This window comes from Penicillium daleae (assembly GCF_028827525.1).
Source record: "Penicillium daleae strain IBT 16125 chromosome Unknown utg000002l_segment0_segment0, whole genome shotgun sequence".
Lineage (NCBI taxonomy): Eukaryota > Fungi > Ascomycota > Eurotiomycetes > Eurotiales > Aspergillaceae > Penicillium > Penicillium daleae.
Genome location: NW_026623150.1, coordinates 6,772,194 through 6,796,864, shown reverse-complemented (window position 1 = coordinate 6,796,864; position 24,671 = coordinate 6,772,194). Strand labels below are relative to the sequence as shown.

At 51.4% G+C, this 24,671-nt stretch overlaps 9 protein-coding genes across 9 annotated transcripts; 6 read left to right on the top strand and 3 right to left on the bottom strand.

Moving 5' to 3' along the window:
* Window positions 1-485: 485 nt before the first annotated feature.
* N7458_003328 (GRAM and VASt domain-containing protein) lies at window positions 486-4,383 on the top strand (the record flags this gene model as incomplete). The annotated part of the gene is made up of 2 exons (XM_056906711.1): window positions 486-907; window positions 972-4,383. 2 exons carry the CDS (start codon window positions 486-488, stop codon window positions 4,381-4,383), a joined length of 3,834 nt encoding a protein of 1,277 aa, XP_056770818.1.
* Window positions 4,384-5,079: 696 nt separating this feature from the next.
* On the bottom strand, window positions 5,080-6,696 carry N7458_003327 (uncharacterized protein; the record flags this gene model as incomplete). The annotated part of the gene is made up of 1 exon (XM_056906710.1): window positions 5,080-6,696. The coding sequence occupies one exon, from the start codon at window positions 6,694-6,696 to the stop codon at window positions 5,080-5,082; it is 1,617 nt and encodes a 538-aa protein (XP_056770817.1).
* A 2,051-nt stretch (window positions 6,697-8,747) lies between these two features.
* Window positions 8,748-9,344, top strand: N7458_003326 (thioredoxin family protein; the record flags this gene model as incomplete). Its single annotated transcript, XM_056906709.1, has 3 exons — window positions 8,748-8,802; window positions 8,902-8,977; window positions 9,059-9,344. 3 exons carry the CDS (start codon window positions 8,748-8,750, stop codon window positions 9,342-9,344), a joined length of 417 nt encoding a protein of 138 aa, XP_056770816.1.
* A 524-nt stretch (window positions 9,345-9,868) lies between these two features.
* On the bottom strand, window positions 9,869-10,315 carry N7458_003325 (Hydrophobin; the record flags this gene model as incomplete). Its single annotated transcript, XM_056906708.1, has 3 exons — window positions 9,869-9,925; window positions 9,978-10,069; window positions 10,120-10,315. 3 exons carry the CDS (start codon window positions 10,313-10,315, stop codon window positions 9,869-9,871), a joined length of 345 nt encoding a protein of 114 aa, XP_056770815.1.
* A 1,640-nt stretch (window positions 10,316-11,955) lies between these two features.
* Window positions 11,956-12,816, top strand: N7458_003324 (uncharacterized protein; the record flags this gene model as incomplete). The annotated part of the gene is made up of 1 exon (XM_056906707.1): window positions 11,956-12,816. One exon carries the CDS (start codon window positions 11,956-11,958, stop codon window positions 12,814-12,816), a length of 861 nt encoding a protein of 286 aa, XP_056770814.1.
* Window positions 12,817-13,380: 564 nt separating this feature from the next.
* N7458_003323 (DUF2985 domain-containing protein) lies at window positions 13,381-15,552 on the bottom strand (the record flags this gene model as incomplete). Its single annotated transcript, XM_056906706.1, has 4 exons — window positions 13,381-14,219; window positions 14,289-14,363; window positions 14,420-14,812; window positions 14,886-15,552. The coding sequence occupies 4 exons, from the start codon at window positions 15,550-15,552 to the stop codon at window positions 13,381-13,383; spliced, it is 1,974 nt and encodes a 657-aa protein (XP_056770813.1).
* A 1,333-nt stretch (window positions 15,553-16,885) lies between these two features.
* N7458_003322 (uncharacterized protein) lies at window positions 16,886-17,863 on the top strand (the record flags this gene model as incomplete). Its single annotated transcript, XM_056906705.1, has 1 exon — window positions 16,886-17,863. One exon carries the CDS (start codon window positions 16,886-16,888, stop codon window positions 17,861-17,863), a length of 978 nt encoding a protein of 325 aa, XP_056770812.1.
* Window positions 17,864-20,761: 2,898 nt separating this feature from the next.
* N7458_003321 (RNA recognition motif domain-containing protein) lies at window positions 20,762-22,135 on the top strand (the record flags this gene model as incomplete). Its single annotated transcript, XM_056906704.1, has 4 exons — window positions 20,762-20,955; window positions 21,098-21,395; window positions 21,524-21,703; window positions 21,800-22,135. The coding sequence occupies 4 exons, from the start codon at window positions 20,762-20,764 to the stop codon at window positions 22,133-22,135; spliced, it is 1,008 nt and encodes a 335-aa protein (XP_056770811.1).
* An 845-nt stretch (window positions 22,136-22,980) lies between these two features.
* On the top strand, window positions 22,981-24,589 carry N7458_003320 (GTPase-activating protein GCS1; the record flags this gene model as incomplete). The annotated part of the gene is made up of 4 exons (XM_056906703.1): window positions 22,981-23,025; window positions 23,118-23,186; window positions 23,234-24,088; window positions 24,176-24,589. 4 exons carry the CDS (start codon window positions 22,981-22,983, stop codon window positions 24,587-24,589), a joined length of 1,383 nt encoding a protein of 460 aa, XP_056770810.1.
* Window positions 24,590-24,671: the final 82 nt, after the last annotated feature.

Genomic DNA, 24,671 nt, shown 5'->3' with positions numbered 1-24,671 from the left:
ATACGTCAGACACATGGGAGCGCAGTGGCCAGTCTGGTCCAATGACGTAGTTACAACGAGGTAGCCAATGACCGGTTCAAAGGGCATCTGAGTCAGATGTAGGATGAAGAAGTCTGTAACACATAGAGTGTTGCAAGTGAAGACGATGTCTACTTGGGCCCGTCCGTACGGGCGTAACGGTGATACACCGCGGTAACTTAATCGACTGCCTGACGACACCTGACCAAAGTGGCTGACCCGAAGAAGGCCCAGACGGAGCTGCTCCTCCCTCAAGTGGAACAACCCACCACCAGGAGATCTCTTTCTCGGTCCTTTGCACTTCTTATGTTGCTGGCGCTCCTTATGCTCTTCTCTCGCTATTAGACTGTTGTCCCCCCGGGGATTCGCTACACGCTCACCACTCCCTCATGTGGTGAAACTGACCCGCGACTCCCCATTCTCTCTGCATTGCCCGCCCGGGCCTATTACTCCGTGCCTTGGATGACATGGCGGATTCCGAATCCTCCAGCCTCAAAGGCAGTGGTAGCAGGTCGCGCCGCGCCTGGACGGTCTCAACAGAGTCCGAAGCAATGGATAGCTCCGGTCGAAGCAATGGTGGCTCTTCGGTCGATTCTAACGAGCGACCCAAAACTCAAGGAGGTGAAGCTCCCGACTCCGCAAAGGCTGGCTCCAGCGGTTTCTCCAAGCTCATCAGCTCGCGTCGGCGACGGAAGAAGAAGAACAACAACGGTGATGCATTAGCCGATGCACAGCCGGTACCAGCCGTTGTCACGGAAGAGGACCTCCAGCCAAGCCGGTCCAATGAATCTCGCAATAGCAATTCCGGCGTCCCGTCATCCAACGCCAGCTCGATCATGCCGGAAGGCGAGGTCATCAATCTCTTGACCGATGATTCTGAACCGGAGCGGTACGCAATTTAGGTGTTACTCCTAGGTCTTCATACAATTGAAACTAATCCCTTCTTTGTATAGAACTCCGCCGCTTACCTCTCACAACTCCCATACGGGTTTCTATACCTCCTCCTCCCCGCTCATAAAAACAACTTCAGTTGATGCTGGAGACACGGAATCAACGCAAGCGGATATCGAATCTGCGGTCAGCGGCCCAAGTGCGCCTGGGTCCGACTACACTCCTAGTGAGCCTCTCGATAACTCCTCGAGACCAGGGACCCGGTCGAGCATGACGCTGGATGTTCCAGCGGATACAAGCAGCAGCAGCCGCCGCAGTAGCTCGCCCGGGAGACGGTTCAAGGATGCTTTTAGCTCGTCGGATAAGAAAAACGCGAACGGGAATGATGATGCTTCAGCCAAATCAAACGGCAGTCGAAGTGGGCGAAGCTTTTTTAGCAGTCGACGGAGCAGTCTATCTGCCAAACGGGCCCAGGCAACACCGGAGGCGCCCCCGCCATTACCTCTCGCTATTCGCACCGATCTGACAGAGGATAAGCCTCGTGAAAAATCATTAGAGGCGAGTCCGTTACCAAACACCCCTCCACGTACCGCGATTCCGGCGCCGGCAACTACGGTCACACCTCCAACACCCACGGAGTACCATCCACCCATTCCTCAGGTTATGTCGGAAATCATAACAGATTCGCCCGAGTCTATCAAGTCCCGCAATTCATTGTCGGGGGCGGAAGCCGGCATCACAGTGAGCCCCTCTGGCAACATGATATCACACCGGAGGGTTCGATCTGCCTCCGCGGCACACGGTCCTAGCAAGCTGTCTACATCGGTCTCTGCACTGAGCCCCTTGGAAGAGAGCAAGTCCCCAAAGAGTGGATCGAATCAGCAAAGCGGCTTCTTCTCATCTGTTTTCTCCGTGGCCCAGAATGCGGCAACTTCGCTGAGTAACACACTCAATTCTCAGCAAAGGAGCCGTACGATCTCTCAGGCTCCGATTCCCAGCGTCGACAACTCCCCGGCAGACGAGACTGATCAAGCTTCAGACGCAGCCAAGAAAGGTGAAGAACAAAAACCATCTACGGTGGAGACTCTTGGCACTGGAGACTTGAACTTCAGCCATTTGGGTATCGACGCCGCGTCTGGCGATGTGGTTTCCTCTGCCGACGGCGCGGTCGTCACAAAGCCAGCAACACCAGTGGATAGGCGGAAGAATACCGCTGTATATCAGCGGGATGAAGAGGCAGCGAAGCTTGAAGATGTACGGGCGGCCCGTGCTGTCAACATGGCCTACGAAAAGCTCGAGTCCTCTGCAATCGGTGCTCCTAGTGACGATGTTCTGGATCTCCAGTCGACAGTGTCTTTGCCAAAGGAAGGCACAATGACTGGTGATCAAACCCCTCCCAGTGGCAGCGTTTTGGACGGGGACATTGGCAGCGGCGGTATCAAGCGGAGTGGTAGTGTGCGCAGTAGACTTGCTCGCCGCCACCGAGGCTCTTCTGGGGCAACGGCTTCAACAATTGGTGCAATTGGTGTCAATGCCCTGGCCCTCGGTATCCCTGGTGTTAATACCAGTGTGCCTCGCCTAACGGGCTTTGCCGTTGCGAGCAAGAAGCGCAACAGGGATTTCCATCAGTTGTTCCGAAGCGTCCCCGAGGATGACTATTTGATCGAGGACTACAGCTGCGCTTTGCAACGTGAGATTATCCTTGCTGGTCGCATCTACATCTCTGAGGGTCATATCTGTTTCTCTAGCAACATTCTTGGATGGGTGACTACTCTGGTTATCAGCTTCGATGAGATTGTGGCTATCGAGAAAGAGAATACGGCGATGGTCTTCCCTAACGCAATTGCTATTCAAACTCTACATGCTCGCCATACCTTCCGAAGTTTACTTAGTCGCGAGTCGACCTATGATCTTATGGTCAACATCTGGAAAATCAATCATCCATCTCTCAAGAGCTCTGTCAACGGGACGCGGGTAACCAATGGAACTGGTGACAAGACTGAGAAGGTGGGAGAATGCGACTCAGAAAGCGACACCTCTGACGAGGATGAGATTTACGACGAGGATGAAGAAGGCGACAATGCTGATAGCTTCTTCGAAGCTGGACCCAGTGCCAATGCGAGCGAGAGGTCACTACCAGCTCGATCTGGGTTAAGCCGTCAAACCTCGGGTCTGCTAGCCAACGCGACGGCGCCACCCGCTGGAGCAAATGGGAACGGCGAGGGGAAGAATGGCGACAAGGCGGGTGCCTCTAAGGAAGCTAACTTCCCTGGTCCAGCAATGCATGCACCCACCGAATACACCGAGGCCGACGGGCAGTACGAAAAGGTCATCAAGGATGAGATCATTCCAGCGCCGCTCGGAAAGGTCTACTCTCTTGTCTTCGGTCCAGCATCTGGCGAATTCATCACAAAGTTCCTCGTGGAAAACCAAAAATCAGGCGAATTGCAGTTTGAAGGTACTGCAAAAGGCCTGACCAATGAAAGCCGGATTAGGAAATACTCCTATATCAAACCCCTTTCTGGCTCTATTGGTCCCAAGCAAACCAAGTGCATTAGTACTGAGAACCTGGACTTTTTGGATTTGGAGAAGGCCGTCCTCGTCACTCTGAGTACTCAAACCCCCGACGTGCCTAGCGGCAATGTTTTCGCCACAAAAACCAAGTACCTTTTCACCTGGGCCGCCGGTAACCAAACCCGCTTCTTGATGACCTGTAACATTGAGTGGACAGGCAAGAGCTGGCTGAAAGGGCCTATTGAGAAGGGCGCGATCGACGGTCAAACCACCTTCGGCACCGAGCTTGTGAAGGCTCTTAAGGTCGGCGTTGTCCCTCGCGGTCGTACCAATGGCGCCGGCAAGGGCAAAGGTCGCCGTAAGAAGGGCGATGCTGCGTCCAGCGATGAGGCCGCGGGTGCCTCTTCGAACGCAGCTGCGGATACCACCTCGAGCAAGACGGAATCCTGGGGTCTGTTTGAACCGGTTCGCCCTCTACTCGAGCCAGTGACTAGCATGCTCAAGCCCCTATGGAGTGGAAACTTTGCCATTCTATTTGTGGGAATTTTGCTCTATATGGCATTCTTCCGATCTCCATCTACTTCATCCAGACTCGGCCACGATGTGGGTTTCACCGGGCTCAGCCTTCCTCAGCGGCTCGCTGCATATGAAGAAATGTGGCGACGTGAGGAGAGCGAGCTGTGGAACTGGTTGGAGGACCGAGTAGGTATGGATGGAATGGCGTTCCCAGTCCTTCACCATGGCGCACCAGACGCCGATGCAAGCCGTCGAAGCCCCCGAGTCAGCCCAGCAGACGAGCGTGATCTCATTGCCCGGCTACGCGAGGAGCAGGTTTCTGATCGGGAAATGGATCACGCTATTCGGACCACACGTCAGCGTCTTGACACTCTCGAGCAGATGATGAGCAACCGCAAGGCGGAGCGAATGCCTCCTGGAGAGCCCGTTCGAAGCGAGCTTTAGCTCTTCACCAACTTCCCATCTACCGTTCCTCACCAACTTTGTCTCCTGTCCCACCCGCCCGCATACTTCTGAAACCACCCCCACTGCAGCCTCCACTCTTTCCATCACATACCTTCTCCCTCTCTCCTCTTGGTTTTTTCCGGGGAGTCACAACACTCTAGCTCCTTGGGCTACTGATGACTCCCATCACTCTCATTCACCTCAATACCTATCGACAGTCACTCATTCACACCCCATGCCTGATTACATTCAAGTGGTCAGATTCGCGAACAAGTTCTCTTCATGTATATGAACGCCAACTACTTTGTCCATCCCGGCTGATCCACGCCGACGTTTTTCAACATTTCCTTGTGTGATTTTCGAAACAGTCACTTCTTTTTCCCTGCCTGCTGTGTGGGTTCTCCTGTGTACAGTCTCCTCTGAAAACAAGCCCTTGCGTGTTCCTGTACTTTTCCATCGGGCAACATCTGAGCGTTCTGCGTGCAATGTGCCTTCTTCTCTTCGCTGTTGTTGTGTCAATGCGGGTGTTTATACGTCAAGCGCGTTTCAAATAGCGTATATAGATACATTCATTGTCCACAATCATGGGTTTGTTCCTTGATATCTTGTAAGTTTCTTCAATGAGGAACGTTATGTACAGCACAACTTGATCTTCAACACTGTTCTGTAAGTTCTTCCTCCTAGTCACGACCATGCCTACTCCGCCGCTAATTGCTGAGCCTTTGCCCGGGCCATGGCTCTGTTCGCTGTCATGGAAGTCTTCCAGGGCCGGATGCCCGAGTTGAAGACATCATCAATCTGCTCCAGAGTCAAACTAGCAGTCTCGGGCACCAAGAACCAGACCAGCACTCCAATAACCACTGTCACGGCCGCGTAGAAATATCCCACGTTGGGACCCATGTTCCCATGGTCTGCGTCCAACATGTACGGGGTCCAGAAAGTTGCACCGAAAGAGAAGATGCCGTAGAGGACGGTTGTGTGCGCCTGTCCATACGTTCGAAGCCTTACGCTGTGCATCTCCACGGATGCAAGACCTGCACTCGGCGCAATAGTTCCTCCGAATACGAACGACCATAAGCAAAGCAAAACGACAACGACAATCTTCGAGACTTCATCTGCTCCGAGTGCAGTGCTGACCGAAGACAGGACCAACATGCAAACAGCCATAGCGCTGTACCCAGTGAGAACAGCAAATCGACGCCCTCCATACTCCACTATAAAGGGACCAAATCCTGATCCACCGAGAATGCAAAGACCGATGATCACATTGATGAGATAGGGATCACTGATACCGACACCCTTGAGGAATGTCGTCGCATACGGCTGAACAAATTGAATCCCGGTAATCGAAAGCCCGATCATAATCAACGCCGAAGTCCACGTCCGCCGGAAATGATTTCTCGTGTAAATCTCGTACCAAGATGAAGCGGCAGCATTGACTCGGTCAGCCTTGATATGCGCCTTGACATCCTCAATCTGGGCAGTGATCTCGAGTGAATCAGCAGGAATGCGATACAAGATACTGAATGCCCTGCGGGCTTCTTCTTCCCTGTTTTCGTCGTTATTCAGGATCCATCGCGGTGACTCGGGGAACATCAGGATGCCCGCGCCGAGAAGAATTCCCAGCGGGATCTGTGCTAGGATAGGCGTTTTCCATTGCCAATTATTGCCCGGTTCGAGACGTGCGGATCCTGCACAGACAGCAGCTGAGGCAAGGTTGCCCAGTGCCAGGCCGACGTTGTATAGTCCCAGCGCGAGGCCGCGCTTGCTGGCAACGATGCACTCGGAGCCGTAGGCTAGGGATGCAGAGATGAGTTGTCCAATGCCAATGGCACTGATGCATTTGCTCACCATGTAGTGTAAGAAGGTTTTCGGTGAACCATTGCCAGTGCCCAACATTCCAGCTGCTCCGATGATTGCAAGTCCACATCCGATTTGGATCGCACCACGGCGGCCGGTATATCTGCCTGTCAGGGCTGACAGACCACCTCCGAGTCCAATGAACATGTAGTTCAGGCTGATGAGAGATTGTTGGAGGGGTGTTATTGAGCAGTGCTCACTGATTTGGCCTGTGGTTGGATTCAAGATCTCGCGACATGTCCCAAAGGCTTTTCGGTAGGATGGCATGATCAAGATAGTGCCGGTGTAGCCGTTGTCAAAGTTGGCGATCCATGCTGCAAAAGATACCCATAAGGATAGACGGAGCATAGCTGCGGTCGAATTTGATTTGGTTTCTGCTGTTGGGCAGACATCGTTTAAGGGAGGAGAGCTGGTGACGAGACTTTTCTCTGATTCTTCGTCGGTAGACCGCATTCTGAGGTGTTTGAACATTTTTCTTCTGTGTCAATTTCCAACAGAGCTGCTGCTTTTCCTGCAAAGAATTGCTCCTGAGAGTATATATGCCCCTCTCCAGGTTTCAACGTTGGTCTACATACCGACGACGCGCCACACATATCCCGTTCATCATCAGGAATGCTAGCCCTTTCAAGCAAGTCCAATCGGATTAAATTCTCAATACATATGACCGATAACTTTGCATTTAATTTCTAAAAATTTCCTGTTTGCCCCGCTCCTTTATTCTTGACATCGTCCAAATTGCTGCTTGGCTGGGGTCAGGAGAGCTTAAGGTGACAATATAGGGCTGTCACGACGCACGACGCGCAAGTTTTAAACTTTGGATTTGTGATGAAGCATGTCCATCCATTGCCTTTTGAGTATTTGAGAGCTACTCGTAAAATCTTTACATTGTCCTTGAAGGTCAGCGGACATACCCCTAGGTTAGGTTTTGTGGGCTGATATCTTTCGTATTTAGAATGTGCCGGTCGAGTAAAGAGGGCTATTGCAAACGACCGTACTGCACCTCCTGACACTCAATCTTCACGTTCTGGTATTGGTTGTCCAGTGGATTCCATAAATGTATTCCCCCGAAGAAAATTCCAAAATCATCTCGTCGTCATACCATAACATGAAATGAACAGACATATCATGAGCAATTTAGAAAGACGTTTCGGAAGACATGAAAGAGAAAACAAGTTAAGCGTATTTGGTCGGACCTCTTTCTTGGTCTCTGAATTCAGACCTTTTTTTAACTGCAACTGCAGACATTTGTATTGCACGCAGAGGCTGGGCCGAATCCCACCTTGTCTTACTGAACTGATCACAATCAGACTAGAATCAGAATCATCGGAATTGAATGTTTTTTTAGGTGGATGGTTACAACGAGAACAATCCACGCTGGGAGGGCCTTCAATACGAGGCTATCGCGTCTCTCAAATCATAAATGCACCGTCCCCCGCTCTGTGCTCATTACAACCTATAGTTTTAGGTACCCCGTCTCCTGTCAAGTCTGTTCAGTGATGTCGGGTATACCCCGGGTTCCTTCCCCCGTGGGACCTGGTTGTTTGGTTCCGCATGATTGATTAGGTCCCGCGTCCCACTTGATGTGGGCCAAGTATATCAAGCTTCTGAAGTCCGGATCTGCCGGTCAGTCAAGATCTGATTCAATATTGAATATATTGAATTTTTCCTCGTCCCGATAAAATGAACAACGACCTTGATCGAGAATTGGACGAGCAGCGAATCAAGTCGCTGCTCACCCGAGAGAGATACTACAGAGATACGGCTCAGTGGCAAAACCTCCGCAATTCTTACCACCCAGATGTATCGAGAACAGCAATTAAGATCACCTGGTTCGTACATGAATTTGACAATTATTCTGGACTATTTTCTAATTGCGGGTTCTCAATAGGTACGAAGGTGACGTAGATGGGTTCGTTTCTGGATCCGAAAAGATGGCTCAAGGAGGAGCAAGCTCGACGCACACAATTTGTCCCGTGGAAATCCATTTCGACGACAAGCGTGTAAAGGCTCTTGCGGAATCTACTGGGAGCATCAACTCTCGGTTCCGCATGGATGGTCATGAATATGACTGCGCCTCGTATGCCCGATTTATTTCAAGGTTGGAGAGGGTCAATGGGGAATGGAAAATGTTAACATTGGAGGCCATTTACGACAAGGATACAATTACACCCGCGCTTCCTATGGTCTCAGCTCCTGCGAAGTTTGACATGGAAGGTCATCGAGATAGCTATCGATGCATAGGCTGGCTCCTGGCTGGCAAGGGGTTCCAAGTGAATCGGGATCTGCCGGGAACAGACCGTCCGGAATCTGTTACAAAATTCATGGACGAGTCTTTTACCTGGCTCAAAGCTTTATAGCTATTTGAATCTAAATTTTATCCACTGCGAGTGAAAATGCCTTGAAAATGCTGTAAATCTGCATGTGTATACTTCATGCCTAGTCACGTGCAGGACAACTAATCGGACTCCACAGCCGCCCGCACTTCTTCCACGGAGCAACCCACAATGGAGCTCTCGACTCTGCTGATCATCACTGCGCTCTTCATCGGTAAGGGTCCCTGTGTGTAGCTCATTTGGTGTCAAGTCGCATTTTCACGATGAGATGATTGGCCCTTGTGTGAACGCAACTCCGATAACTATTTGGCTGACATGTCACTAGCTTTCCGCATCTACCAGTCCCGCAGCGCCGCTTCAACACCCATCATGTCTCACGGAAAGGTCTCTAACATCGACAAGTGAGTTATCGCATATTGAAGGGGGGTGCGCTCCAGCAGTTACATGAGCTAGACGTCGCTGACACGGGTATACGTATAAAGCGAGGTGATCTTCAAGGCCCTCATTTCCTCCGGCCCCGTCCTTGTTGACTTCTACGCGACTTGGTGCGGCCCTTGCAAGGCCGTTGCCCCCAAGGTCGGCGAGTTCAGTGAGAAGTATGAGAAAGTCCGGTTCCTCCAGATCGATGTGGATAAGATGAGGGGATTGGCTCAGCAGTTCAACATCACTGCTATGCCCACCTTCGTCATGTTGAAGGACGGTCAGGAAGTGCACCGGGTCCGGGGTGCGGACCTCAAGTCCATTGATGACTGGCTGCAGAAGCAGTAGACTGGTCGCCTGTCTATCCACTGGCGCGATAGAATTGAACTGTTAGCCGCACAACAGTTTGAAAATAACTTAGTGTTCAGACACAAAATGAATAATGGAAATAAGTCGATTGCTGCATTCAAGTCCTTGCTCGGCACACGAAGATCCTCAAGTTATTCTCAGAAGCAGACGATCCAGGAGGCTTCGTCTTGAATCCCCTACGAATATTCTGACTGTTACATGCCGCGTGATGTCGACCTAATGGTAGACTATTCGGGTTCTCCGTCGATCAAGTTGGCAACCCTGCCAGATCTAGACCTTGCTAAGCAATTACGAGAAAAACATTACAAAAGGAGTGGGTGTTGAGAATGACACGTTATGTATTAGGCGGAGAAATAATTATCTCGATGATTTCAAGTCATAGAGGAATCATATCTCACAAACAAAAACTGAGAAGGAAAAAATGGGTGTATATCACCGGACGCCTCGAACTTCAAACCCCCAGAACCAACCCCCCAACAGCGACAACGGCGTAAACCACACGTTTACAGAATGGAGCCAAGGGCAATGCAAGGCAGACCAGCGCCAATGAGCTCGTTGCTCTAGAATCGATGTTAGAATTGGATCATGAAGGAAACAATTTGGAGAACTTACGGCATCGGAGGGAGAGTTGGCACGGCAGGCAATGTTCTGCTTGCAGCGCTGGTTGATGAGGTCCTGGAGGGGCGCAACGGCGACGACGTGGACTGGGCGGTTATTAGCTTTTTCAATTGACCATTTATCAAGAGGAACATACGCTGAGCATCGAGCTTGGAGCACTGGTCGAAGATACCAGTACCATCGGCAACGGAGTCAGAGCCGATCAGGTTGGAGAGGAGGCCACCACCAAGACCGGAGTTGACATCAGTGGTGTCACCAGCGTAGGCGGCCTTGTTGCAGCAAAACAGCTGAGCCTGGTCACCACACTCGGACTGGGCCTCCTTGACGGTCATGCCGCTGGGAACGTGCCAGCGGATGCCATCCTCGTGCTCGTACTGGGAGCGGAGGCCATTGGCGCTGGTGGACTAGTCGGCGTGCAGAGCGACAGCCAAGGTGGCGAAGCCAAGGAAAATGGCGCTGAGAGAGAACTGCATTTTGATGGTATAGGTTGATTAAAGATTAATCTCCCTATTTAAGCGGGTCAACTCGCAAATATCTTTGGTAACGCTGGGCGACGGATAGAATCTACAGATTCTACACAGGACTCGCCCTGGACAGAGTCATTCTACTCACTTCGTAGTAACGGATCGTCTGTGTTCCTGAACTGGAAGGATCCTGCGTCCACTGTAAGCCTTGTTATGTCTCCACTCTAGTTGGTCCGAGTGGAAGTATAGAATCTGATCCCAAGGACTGAGGACCTGGCAAAGGAATCGGGTAAAAGATGCTGAAAATATGTAAGAAGAGGAAGTGAGGTTTGTGGTCGAGGAGACTGGGCAGGGTGGACACCCCTTGTTTGTAGGACCTGCTGTTGCGTCCGTCGCGCGGTCGACTCGTCATGAGCCGGGACTTCCATCGCGGGGTTTTGGATTAAGCTATGCTAATTAGTATTGCAGAAGCCACATTTGTCCGATCATGTTATGACAGAGTTTCGTAGTGATTTGAGATGATTCAAAGTGTTGTTGGACATCGGGCGAAGTCTCCAGCTGGCCCAATCAAGAAAAACCTCACGTGGCGTCGCAAAATCAGCTTTCGATGGCCCGTAGACAACTTGACGATCTCACTATCTACTTAGATTTATATTTGAGGGTTTTGTAGTTTCTTGAGTTCAATGAACTACCAGGGCTAGATGGAAACTGTAGCGATTTGATTACCATGGCGACCCCAGGTGTATCTAAGATCCAGCCACCCGTGGGATACTATATCTCTAGACAATCAGGATGAAAGTTGTCAACGGTATCATAAGTGGAAAAGAACCTTCGTGGTAACTTCTCATCACTTCATCCCAGAATTGAAAATCTGCGAGAGTGCCTAAATATTCCAATAAAATGAAAGCCTCTGCCATTTACAACAACTATACTTTATGTTGTACACCTCCGACCAGTAACCTCGAGAATCTCAAGTTCCTCCGCACCGGCTCCCAATTCCCCCGACTCTAACCCGATTCGGCCTAACCCACCCAAACGCGCGCGTCAAAGGCCAAATACCGATCCGTTGGAAGAGGATCGGTGGCACTGACTGCAGAGACGCCGCTTGGGGGCCATGCAGGCGGCGCAGAATCTTCCAAAAGCGTATATCAGTCTTACCGGGTCAAGCCTCACAAGTGGGGGCCCAATGCTGTAGCTTAGCTTTTAGTTGTCGGGATTGGTGCTGGACTGGTTCGGGGGTGGATGGATTTCGATGGTGATGGGAGTTTGTCATCTGTCCGGGTGAGTATGGATGAGGGCTGTGTATGAGAACGGATGGGGATATAAAGGGCTCGATGTCATTAGGATGGATGTTCTTTTGTTAATCACTTCTTTAGTGTTATATAACAACCTTACCTTACAAATACCAACCAGATCAATACTACATCTCTATACTCGAACACCCTCTATACTTCGCAATTCACCACCCCAACCCCTTCTACACCCATCCACAACTTTCAACCCAAAAAATGTCCACAACAATCGCCTTCCTCGGAGCCACTGGGGGCTGCGCAAACGCCTGTCTAGCTTACTCCCTCCGCAGTGGCTACGATGCCATCGCCCTAGCCCGCACACCAGAAAAACTCACAACCCAACTCCTCTCCCAACCAGGTCTAACCCAAGACATCCTGGACACACACCTACGCATCGTCCAAGGTGACGCGCGGGACATCGAAACAGTCATGAAGACACTCATCGTGTCCGAAGATGAACACAGCACAACACTCGTCTCCCTCATCGTCTCAGGTATCGGGGGCACAGGCGAACTAGTCATGACCAAAGCATCACCCTGCGATCAAATCCCCATGCGTGTCCCGACAATTCCACACATTAGTATTCCGAATCCGCATATCACGGAGGAAAGTACTACCGCACTACTCGGTGCGCTGCGACGCATCGCGAAGGAACGATTCGCTTCTTTCAGCGACTTTGCAGCCGTCGCGCCGCGAGTGACGATTATTTCTGGCGCGGGTATCAAGAAGGGCGTCAAAGATGTGCCTATGCTATTCAAGCCCTTGTATGCGGCATTGGATATCCCGCACAAGGACAAGATGCAGATGGAGAGGTTATTGGCTGGGGAGCAGGAGAAGAAGGAGAGTTTGTTGTGTGGGGGGGTAGTGATTGTTCGGCCGAGTATTCTTGGTGGGGATCATAAGATTGCTGAGCCTGGGACGGACTCGGGGTATAGGAAGTTGAGGGTTGGGACGGAGAAGAAGCCTGAGGTTGGGTATACGGTTGGGCGGGCTTTGATTGGGGAGTGGATTTATCGGGAGGTTGTGAAGGGGGGTGGGGATAAGTGGGTGGGCGAGGGTGTGATCCTTACTGAGTAGAGGAGGCGAAGCTGGTTGATTGTACAAGGGATAGGTCGGTAATCTCATTGCGCCTTGTCTGGAAGTTTGGGGGGTTGCTATTGTATAGAGAGGGAGATAGGGTGAAGCGTGGCAGCTTGTATAGATCAATTCAGTTCAATTAATGCAAGATCTCTATTCGATGAAGCTGAATGCCAGATAAAAGCAAGAGCAATATAACGCTCCAAACCCAAATGGACAGTAATGACAGCCATAGAACTTCCAATCCAGCATAGGCAGCTAGGACAAGAAGCAATAAACCATCGATGGGAATGAGAATCGTAAGGTAGTAAAACCAAAAGCTATTACAAAGCAATAATTCATAAAAAATGGAATACCTGACCTCTTCAAAACAAATCGAGACCCAAACAAACGCCAAAGTTCCGAATATAAACGTAGCGGACCAGGGTAGTAGATGGGGTAGGTCAGTAAGAAGGATGTACAGTCGGCTGGAAGACATGAATCTTTTGCGTATCAAGATACGTCGTCGTGATGTTCGTGACGGTCGTAGGCTGACAAAGTCGTATATCGACATACCGGCAACAATCAAGAGCTGGCAAATGGATCGGGGCGTTCAGTCTGCGGAGTTTCGGGCTCGACTTCTTGCCGGTCGATATGCGTACTAGTACGCTCTTTCCGTTCAAGTTGCGTACTCTTGCGCCCTTCACGGTCGATCTGCATACTCTTACGCTCTTCACGTTCAAGCTGCATACTCTTGCGTTCCTCTTTGACCTTTTTCTTCTCCATCTTCTTCATTGCTTCCTCGGTCAGCTCTTGACGGAAGAGACGCTCCACAACATCCTTCTTGCGCGTGCGCCGATCACCAATCATGATCAGCACACCACCAGTAATGTTGCAGGTGATCGAGCAGCACAGGATGACGGTAGTCAGTGCAAAGGGCCGCTCTCCTGGGGTCTCCATACTCCAAGTACAAGCGCCTAGTGCTATCTGGAGCAGAGAGTGGCAGTCGAGGAGAACGACGATGGCGATGAGGATGCGCAGAGGGAAAGCGTGGTGGGTGACTGTCTCATGCGGCTTATAAAAGGTGTGTGACTTGGCAAATTTTGCCTGGTGGTGCATCAGACGCTGTTGCTGGCGGGCATCGAGCACGGAGTACTCAAACTCTTCTTCCTGGGGGGTATCTTCGACATCGGCATTCTTTTCCTCCTGAGCAGGGAGATCGTTCTTGTCTTTGAGATTGGGCAACTTCCGCTCCTCACGGATCTTCCAGGTCAGCATCGTATAATGCGCAATGAAAATCATGTGGTAGGTATCCACAGCTCGGAAGGGGGCTAATCCGTCACCCATAATGGCGAATAGTGCCACAAGAACGTTGTCAATAACATTGATAACATAGAGCTGTCTTCCACCGACATTGATCCAACCTGGAAGATAAATGTTAGAGTTCTGGCCCACGATATCAATTTCCAAAAAGCATCATGGGTGCATCATACCAATCAAGAAGAGAACCCAGGCAAGACCGAACAGGGTAATGAGGGTTGCATAGAGGGTAACAAGGAATCCCAGGGCTGGAAGTATTCGTCAGTCTCACGACTTGGCTTCTCATATTTGAAGGGTCACTTACGCCTTCGTATATATTGGCCGAATCCCCTCATAGATCGCTTAAATTTGGACCGTCGGGAGTGCAGCATATGCCGGACATGATCATTCAATTCGGCAAAGTCTTCCTTGGTCCATCCCTCGAGCTCATGGCCATCGGGTAGAACAGCATATCGAGGACCCTGAAGCACAGAAGACATGCTACTAAACGGGCGCAATTGCTCCATCTTCGGGCGTTCTTTCTTTTGCCTTTCCTCCAATGACACTGCTTCATCTGTAGAGGTTCCCTGCTCTTCGTCGGACGGAGGCGCTCTCGACAGTTGGTAGGTGGGCATGCGATTGATGAAACCGCCCAGATTAGGAATGAACAGTGAGTTTTGCACATTAGTAAGGGTGGATAAGGCCGAGACCTCCGGATCTGATCAGTATTGTGATGTTGTTAGTTACGATAATTGGCACTCTATCTTCCGGTCCTGTTCGGCAAGACTTACCAATCACGTCCAACACGTCGACTATGTGAGATCCATATTCGTTCACTGGCTGTTTTTTAGTCGCCTCGAGTGCTGGCGGCGCTCCGCTGACTGTCGATGCGCGATTGCGGGAGAACCGGTTCAACGCCGCCTGACTAGTTCGGCGCAGCACATTCCGCGATGCCGGACGAGCGAGTGCCGCCGGTGGCGGTTGAAGTTGATCATCCGCTGTTTGCTGGGCAGTGAGCTCATGCGAGGATTCCGGCATTGGGCTTTGATGAGAGGACTCTTCAGTTAAGCACCCCATAGGTGTTGCCACTCGAGTGAGAACATTCTGAGGAGGAGAAGACCATCGTCCCGGTCGCGGTTCGGAGTTGCTGCGTCGCCGGCCACCCTGCGACGATTCATCCTCCTCCTGCACGGGCGATCTCACTGATACCTGGCGGGTAAGGGAAGGACCGGGTTGGTTGTCAGAAAGCGTCTGCGGTTGTTGTTGCTGGATGTTGACCGTATCCAATGAGGAAACGGAGGGTAGGCGCGACAGGCGGATGCTAGGTCGGCGCGTGCGGTTTGAAGGGGCTCGTGGGCGCGAAGTCGTCGCCAATTGTGGTCGCGAGGACGATGCTTCAGACTGCTCCGGAACACTAGCCGGGGCCGTTGAGCCCTCTACGGGCTCGATGGGATCCATGTCGGGTGGTCGCAATGGCAAGAACCGAGCGAGGCTGGGGGAGGTGGGGATTTGAATCAGAATAAGGGTCGAAACAGCAAGCCCGCGATGAACAGTCCAGGTACGAGGTCGATGATGCACCCCCCCTTAGGCCATTGAGAAAAAATGGAGTGAGATGCCCCCGACACTGAGAAAAGGTTCCTGGAGTTTTGAGTTTCGGCCTGGACGTCTCGTAAACCTTGGGATTCTCACGGCAATACGGCGCGGATGACTCAGCTGCTCCAATCTTGTTTTCCGCGGCGATCCCGATGGTGGAGATCGACCAAAGCCCATACGGAGTCACGGAGGAGGCGTACAGACTTGTCGATCTCCATCTTATCAGGCTGGCCTTCAGCAAATCCCTGTGGCTGGCAGTCCTAGCAGCAGATACGTGTTATGCACGACTATGTAACTCCTAGGATCCCATTCAATTAGACTACGGTAGACTGTTACACTGCTATGAAGAAATCTTGAGTACAGCAATAGGCAGTGGCAAATTGGAGGCAAAAGATTATCGAGTCCAATAATGGGGGAAGATAAAGCCACTAGTGGACTCTTTTCAACTCCATCGGGTGGAGTGGGAGGAGCGTGCAACAGCACGATGACGCCCATGGCCCGCTCCTTCCGAGTGGAGGAGCTCGGACTCTACCGTAGCATAGTCATTGGACATGGGCTTATTCGATGATGAACAAGACATACATATCTACTACTCTAGTACGTGATGGTTATCTACCATAGGTCTACTGTCATTGTCATAGTAGCATTATTATCATCATATACCCCCTGAAACACTCACTAGGCAGCGCCATCTATCCCCTATCTTGACTCTATATGTATGTTGGCTCGCTACCCATAGTTAATTTAAAGGATAAGTCAGCATACTCTATTGACTGCCTCTTGTCTTCGCACCTATAGACAGACCACATCTGGTACCTGCATCTACCTGTCCATTTAAAGGCAACGGTTCTACACTATGGAAACCTCCACGTTATTTGTCTGTCTAGAGACTCAGGAAGGGTTTAAATTCAGAGCACACTTCTTGGTCAATCACTCCTTTTCTTCCTCCTTTCATCCTCCACGCACCTCCTTTTAATCTTCGTACTTGCAGCTGCAGGACAGGTAAGTACATACCCACCCTCAAACTCCCATCAAAGAACAAGACTCACTCACTCCTTTGATATAGCAATAGCTCAAAGAGAAGGCAATAGTTCTTCGAAGAGTGAGTTACAAGCTTTCATCTCTGAAGATGCTATCATATATGCTCGATCCTGGTCTTAGGTCTCTGTCTACAAGTCCCGGAGAAGCTGACTGTAGAATGAATCCAGTGACAACCCATACCCCGGCAATCTCCTCTCTCCGGAGCAACAAGCGAGCAAGATCTGTTGACCGTGCTTCTTCCAATGAGCCACAGCGCAAGGAGCCAAAGGCCGACATTACCTGCAGCCCCTTGACTGCGGTACCTTCTATTCTGGCCGAATGTCCTTTTACAGGTGCCTTCTTCGCCGACATGGCAATGGTTATCCAGGAGACCTTCCCCATCGGCAACTTCGCAAAGATATACCACTGCGCCACCAGGGACGTCCTCGATGCCCTCAGTGCAGTAGTCCTGAAACCCCTCTGCACATCTTCAAATGGGTTATCCATCTCCGACCATGCCCAGATTCTGATCGCAGACTGGCGAGAAGATGCCACAAAAGCCGCCAGCGAGGTCATCACGATCTCAGACAGCTCTCCAGAGACACACCAACCTCGCTCCTCGCCAGCACCCGAGTCACCAGAATCTGCACTACTCTCAGATACTCACCCACCGTCAATCTTCACCTCGCCGACAAGGCAGCCAAGCTCATCTCCAAGCAGACCGAGTATCTGCAATTCTTCTTCGGAGTCTGCTGGGAAGGGACCTTCAAATTCCAAAACCTCCCTTTCACCACTCGCCAAGCCCATTGCTAGCCGCAGCCCGATGCCTCCGAAGAAGAAGCGCAAGTACTTGGCGAACCTAACAAGCACGCGAGTAGAAGTTCGCCGGGACTTTTCGGGTTTACTCATCCCCGTTGCGAACTGGATTGAGGGATACCATGTCCCCAAGCTTGTTGGGCCTGTGCAGCCGGGGCAGGTGGATGCAATGACGGATGAGGAATTTGAGAGGCGGATGCAGATGGGTTGGTTTAGGGAGGTTTCGAAGGAGGAGGGGAGTGATCAGGTAGCATGTGCGAAACCTGGGGTGAGGCGGTGCAGAGGGAAAAGTGATGCCCAATGTGCGAGTGGGATGGGACTCTGTTCGGTCATTTCTTGAATTGTTGTGAGCAGTGGTTGAAAGGCTTATTGGGTAGGGAATGTGGATTTAGCGTGATATGGAGTATGGCTCGGGGAGAAGACATGAGGATTACCCTACTGAATTAGCAGGGTGTGTTCTGTCCCTATGTCGGTTTCTACGCGAAGAGTACAGGGACTCGTGATATCCACCGATAAAGACAGCAATTATATATTGTTCCATTATACTCTATCTATATTCAATTACCATCGCTAATATCTACATTTTAGCAAACATTTTAATCTAAAGACTTGTATCATACATAATAAAAGCGACTTAAAAGCTTCTACATATCAAAATATTCGCTAGATATGAGTGGGAGAAAGTACGGAGTACATCATTAGAAAATAATAATTAGGAGTAGACCATCACCTATCCGGCTCTAATACAAAGGCTTTATGATAACACAAACGTTGCCACTACTCATCACATCTGCCTCTATAGCTCAGTGGTAGAGCGCTTGACTTGTACATTTCTATGAAATCAAGAGGTCCGTGGTTCAATCCCGCGTGGAGGCTTAACTTTTTTATTATTTTTTGATCCTCCTTGATTATATAATCAAGATTTCCAGCAGTAGTTAACTATTTCCGTCATCTGTATATGTCGAAAAGAAATTCTAAAAAGTCCTAAATAATTACTTCTGAGCGGGAAATTTAACGATTTGCGATCACACCTATGGGCGGGTCGGAGGCGTTCGCCAATTTGTCCATAACACGGTTGACCCAGACGTTCGGGCCTTGAGAAGGTAGGTACTACTAACTATCGAGGTATAATTAATAATCCTTGCGTTACCATCGCCCTTGCCCTAGTATTATTCCACTGTTAGTTACATCGAATATGTTACATGTAATCCGTCTCAATCAACCCTCTAAAAGGCTTTGCAGCTTCTATCTGATTTACCAGATCACGAACTCCGTGAATGGGCACTTCATCACACCAGCGAAGACCATCAGCTACGCCGGACATTGAACTCTGACAAATTGCCCATGAGAAGATGTATGGATGAAGAGCGCTACTACAACACTTTTTGCCAGGTCATTACTACTAGCTTGAGACTTGAGTAAGCTCCCTTAATTCAAACTGGTGGGAATCTATAGAGGCCCTTGGAAGTGCACAGAAAAGATCCTCAATCTCAGCTGGTTTCAGTCAACCATAGCCAAGCTGCAGCAGAATGGTTCAACAATTGAAACTCGAGCTAAGGTGATCAGTCCTATTGGAAGCTCTGAGGCTTCCATATGAGTTGTCTTTAAGATTACCCACTACATAAGTATGATAAGGGTGGTGAGGTCATTAGCATACCATGGGGCCTACAGGTGAGTGGCTTTCGGGCCTCAAGATCACCGATTTGGCCGTTTGACCCTCAGAGATTTTCAAATGCAGCCTCTCTCCATCTCCGAGCGCATCGTTTTATGATGTCTCTCCAGAGCTCATAGCTGGTACTCGTCTTCGAGTTATCATCATCTGCGGTGATATTAATGAAATCATATTCTATACCAGATCTAGACAGAATTCTGGTAGAAAAAGAGTCGCCAACAAGTTCAATTTCCTTCCAATCAGGACTCAAATTGGTAGTTAACATTAGGTACTAAATCAGAGACAGAGACGATAGAGGGAGCAGAGGGAGTTTTACCCTTCAACACTACACTATTTCATTCGACGTGGAGCATTAGCCGGCGGACAAGTAATTATTTGGGGTGAAGACAAACCGTTAAACAAACAGTCTCCCTGATAAGTTTGATGGAAGCAGCTTTGTTGAGCTCTGCACCAAGCCCCAAAGGTATAACTACATTGATGATCGATACGCAAGGCTGAAGAGAGAACATCTAGAACTAATACCTTTCGTTGGTGGCGTATATACTGATGATCATATGATATGATCAGTACATAGGAATGAACCAAGATAAAACAGGAAGTCAACAAAGCGGAAACGCCCAGCAGGAAAATAATTATATGCTATAACTCAATCAAGCTCTTCTCTACCGGTCATGCGGGTCACTGCGTCTACTAGCTGCTGAATATTGTCCTGGTTAGCCAGCCAGCACTTGTGGATATGCAGATGAAGTCTGGAACGCGGAGAATGGAAAGTGGGCAGAAGTGGAGCCGGCTGCGGTGGAAGATCAGCCAGCGGCACCAGCAGTTGTTACTGTGGGTAACTCAGCGCGTGCAGATAAGTGTATCAGGCATATGCATGTCAAAATACAAAGTTTGTAGTTAGTCAATGTATGAGCGTACTGTCAAGGGCAGTCACCCAAGTATAGGGCAATTCAGCTTGGGGTGTATAATGAACCATGGTGTTGTCGGTCCACAGGTGGTGTGGTTCAATCGAAGCTTATAGTAGCTCATCGAACTGGGTCTGGTCTCCAGAATGACATCAATAGTGGTTGCCTCACTAAACGGGAGGTTCCGTGGTCGTGGGTGATGTTCGAGAAGCGGCACTTACCGCGTGACGTTAGGCATGAGGCCTCCCCCCCCCCCCAAGGCACCTAACTCCAGCCGAACTGTCGCCTGAGGTCCCCCGAAGGCACCACACCAGCTGCCAGCTCTCGGACTCCCCAACACAGTCTAGTCAGCTCACCGCCTCCTCCTCCTCCTTTCCATTCCTCATCTCCCTCCCTCACTTCCTTCCTTCTTCAAGAGTCAACTTAACTGCTTCTGATTTCCTCCATCCCCCATCTCTTCCCTTTTCTTTCAATCGGTATCTAGGGCACCAAGCTACCCTGCTCCTTCCCCTCAATTCATCCTCCTCGGCAATATCCCCCACCGCCTAAATCCACGCCAAGGCACATCAACAAACACTCCCCTCCGTTTGTTTGACACATCACCGTTCGAGCTTCCATTATCCACCTTCGAACCTTTCCCGTGTCTCAACCCGCCTTCAAGATGTCTGCCGTCGAAGCTCTCACTGACAACCTGGCTGCGACCACCATCAACGACGCCCCCAACACTAACGGCACTCCCGCGGTCACTGATGCTGCCGCCGCCAGTGCTGATGAGGGCCGTCGTCTGTACATCGGCAACCTTGCCTACGCGACCACCGAGGAGGAACTCAAGGAGTTCTTCAAGGGCTACACCATGTAAGTGATGACCCCACCTGCATCTATCTCGGGCTGGTTGCAGCTGTCGCTCGTGGCAGAGAGCAGCCACCACCACTCGGAGTCAACCCCTCATTTTGGGGTTCTACACTCCCATCGACCCACGACTAACCTAAATCTCTAGCGAGAGCACCTCGATCCCGGTGAACCCCCGCACCAACCGTCCCGTTGGCTACGCGTTCGTCGACCTTGCTACTGCTTCCGAAGCCACTGCGGCCATTGAGAGCCTCTCTGGCAAGGAGATCCTCGCGCGCAAGGTCTCGGTGCAGCTGGCCCGCAAGCCAGAGCCTGCGGAGGCCAAGGAGGGTGCTGCCAGTGGCGGTGAGGGCGCCAGCGGCAATGAGGGTCGCAAGCGCACCGGTGGCCGTGGCCGTGGCCGTGGTCGCGCTCGTGGCCGTGGTGGCCGTACCTCTCGTGGACGCGTATGTAAACCCCTTGCCCTGATTGCGTCCATGACTCGCTTGAGTCTGAGACATTCGAACATGATCGCTGACTGGAGTGCGTATCTTCAGGCCCAGGACGGACAGGAGGCCAACGAGGCCAACGCTAGCGAGGCCGCTCCCTGACCGAAACCACCAACGAGACTGAGCCTGCGGCTGCTGAGGGTGCCCTGCAGGGCAAGCCCCGCGCCCCTCGTCCCCAGAAGCAGCGTGGCCCCCCCGAGGATGGCATTCCTTCCAAGACCAAGGTCATGGTCGCTAACCTCCCCTACGACCTGACCGAGGACAAGGTACGTGCATGGTTCGAAACCAGAGCCAGGCTTGGGGTGGTGTCCTCTGTATTTTGAACCCGCCATTGTACTAACTGCATCATTCATCTCATATAGCTCAAGGAGATCTTCGCCGATTACTCCCCTGTCTCCGCCAAGGTCGCTCTTCGCCCCATCCCCCGCTTCATGATCAAGAAGCTCCAGGCTCGCAACGAGCGCCGCAAGACTCGTGGCTTCGGATTCGTCAACCTGGCCTCCGAGGAGCTCCAGGCCAAGGCCGTCAGCGAGATGAACGGCAAGGACATTGATGGCCGCACCATTGCCGTCAAGGTCGCCATCGACAGCCCCGGAAAGGAGGACGATGTCAATGCGGCCGCCGACCAGTACGAGGAGGCCCCCGCCCCCGCCCAGGAGAACGCTGCCCCCGCTGGTCCTGCCACCGAGGCCGCCTAAGTTTTTATTGCCAATTCTATTCAACCACAGATACCTTGCTAATGAATTTGACGTTATTCGGAAGGAACCTTGTGTGGGCCCGTCGCATGGAATATGAGATATGACCATAGGGGATCTGCTGGTCAACCATTATCATAGTTATTCGACAAGTGGTCGCCAAGACAATCTGTGGGCATGGATGCTGTCATGACCCTTTTCCTTTTTTTATCATCGGATGTCATGGAAATACGTCCATGCTGGAGTTTAACATCCTTGCTGATGTCCTCCATCCTTAACGACCTTTGACTTCTGTACTGTATCTTAGCACCCATTTTAACTAAATGATGACGATCTGCCCTGGGGTCCGTTTGTAGGAGGTGTAGAGAGTGTAGAGATGATAAAGATGGAGAGGAGCCTCTTCTATAGACCAGTAGGCGTTGAGAAGAGCTCGGCGAAATTGGAGGAATTATGGAATGGAGGCAGGGTTCAAGTTCAAGCTTTGTAGCGCCAACCCTGACCCGATGACGCTAAAGTTGGGGCGACCCTTGCCGATCAGCGGACAAAACATACAGTCCTTCCCACGCTCGACTCCCTCAATCTCTCCATTCTCCCCATCGATTCACTGACTCTCTGAATACGAACTGCACTTGACCCAATATTTCTGCCAGATACCGGTGGAGTCAACCAGGTTGCGTGCTAAACAGGGCACAGGCACCGAATCAGACAGAAAGGCCCCCTCAATTCAAGTGCGGCGCCGAGTCTATCCACTCTGTCACGAGCACCGACGTCCCTCCAGAACCCCGCCAGTGGCTGCGACGTGGTCTATTCTCAATTGTTTCGCCTTTCTTGTATAACTACTGCCCGTCATGTCGTCCCGCATGTGGGAGGTCGACCCGGAGACGAAGACAAAGGTGCGCTTGTCCCTGTCGATCTGGCCAAGCCAGGCAGGCCACTTGCGCCTGTATGGCTTCTTCAACTAACACAATGTCTTGCGATATTATAGCTCTTCCAGATCTCCAAAACCAATGGAAATGATAGGTGCTGCGACTGCGGCGCGCCGTCACCTCAATGGGTATGTAGATACTCTTCTCTCCTGAACCAACACTACACCTACTGGAGTGCTGCTTCGATACCCACCCTCACACACCGCATCGAGGAGAAACACAAGCTAACCGTGGCCACTCTCTCAAAACGCAGGCATCTCCCAAATTTGGAACCTTCATCTGCCTAAACTGCGCCGGTACACATCGCGGCCTCGGTGTACACATCTCCTTCGTACGCTCAATCACCATGGACGCCTTCAAACACGCCGAGATCCAGCGCATGGAACTAGGCGGCAACGAACCCTGGAAAACATTCTACGATGCCCACGCCGTGACCATCTCCGAGGGCCGCACATTCGAAGACTCCACAATCAAAGAGCGCTACGAGGGCGACGCCGGCGAGGAATGGAAGGAGAGACTATCCTGCAAAGTCGAGGGTCGCGAATACGTCCCCGGCCAGGAGAAGAAGAATAACGCCCCTGTCTCGCGGTCGAGTACACCCATGAGTCTGAGCGGTGGTGGTGTTACGGGTGGTGCGCGGACGGGGTCACCTGCGGCATCATCGATTCGCTCGCATGATAGCCAGCGCGGCGGGGCGCCGACGAAGAAAGAGCAGAATGAGACTTATTTCGCGAAATTGGGGAATGAGAATGCAACAAGGTCGGATGCTTTGCCTCCTTCACAAGGTGGGAAGTTTACGGGCTTTGGGGGTGGTATGCCCCCGTCTGCGGCTGCGGAACGTCGGTCTTCGCCGTTTGGTGGATTTGGAGGATGGGGTGGAGGCGCTGGTGGTGCTAGTGGAGCGGGCCTTGAGGATCTTCAGAAAGATCCATTGGGTACTTTGACCAAGGGTCTTGGGTGGTTTGCGTCGACGGTGGGCAAGAGCGCGAAGCAGGTGAATGAATCATACCTACAACCGACGGCTAAGCAGGTAAGCAAGCCCCGTTATGACTGCATCCGGGCCGAACTCCAAGCCCAAGATATTCCGTGAGAGAAGAAGCTAATCCAAATCAACTAGCTCGCCGAATCCGACTTCGCAGCCCAAGCCCGCGTCCAAGCCACAACCTGGGGTCAAAACCTCCAAACCGGCGTCCGCGGCGCCGCAGACCAATTCAACCGCTTCGTCGAAGGACCCGATGACAACCGCTCTGGTGCAGCCCGGTCTCGCATCGAACCTGAACGCCGAGATTTCTGGGACGACTTTTCGTCTCTAGGCTCGCAAGAGCAGAACGGTCACCAGCGGAGCAGCTCGCGGTCTGATGTTATCGGGACTACTGCTATGCGTAAGGGTCCTGCGACGTCGTCAATGGCGAATAATACGACCTCTGCCTCTGGGGATGGGACTGCGTCTGCTGGGAAGGAGCATGCGGAGGGCCATGCTGCGACTTCGACGACGGCGAAGGGGAAGGATGATTGGGGTGAGGATTGGTAGTTTACTGAGTATACATACATCTTGCATTGTTTCTATTGGAATGTTCTTCCGGCGCGGTTGGTGTCAGTTTTGAATGTCATGC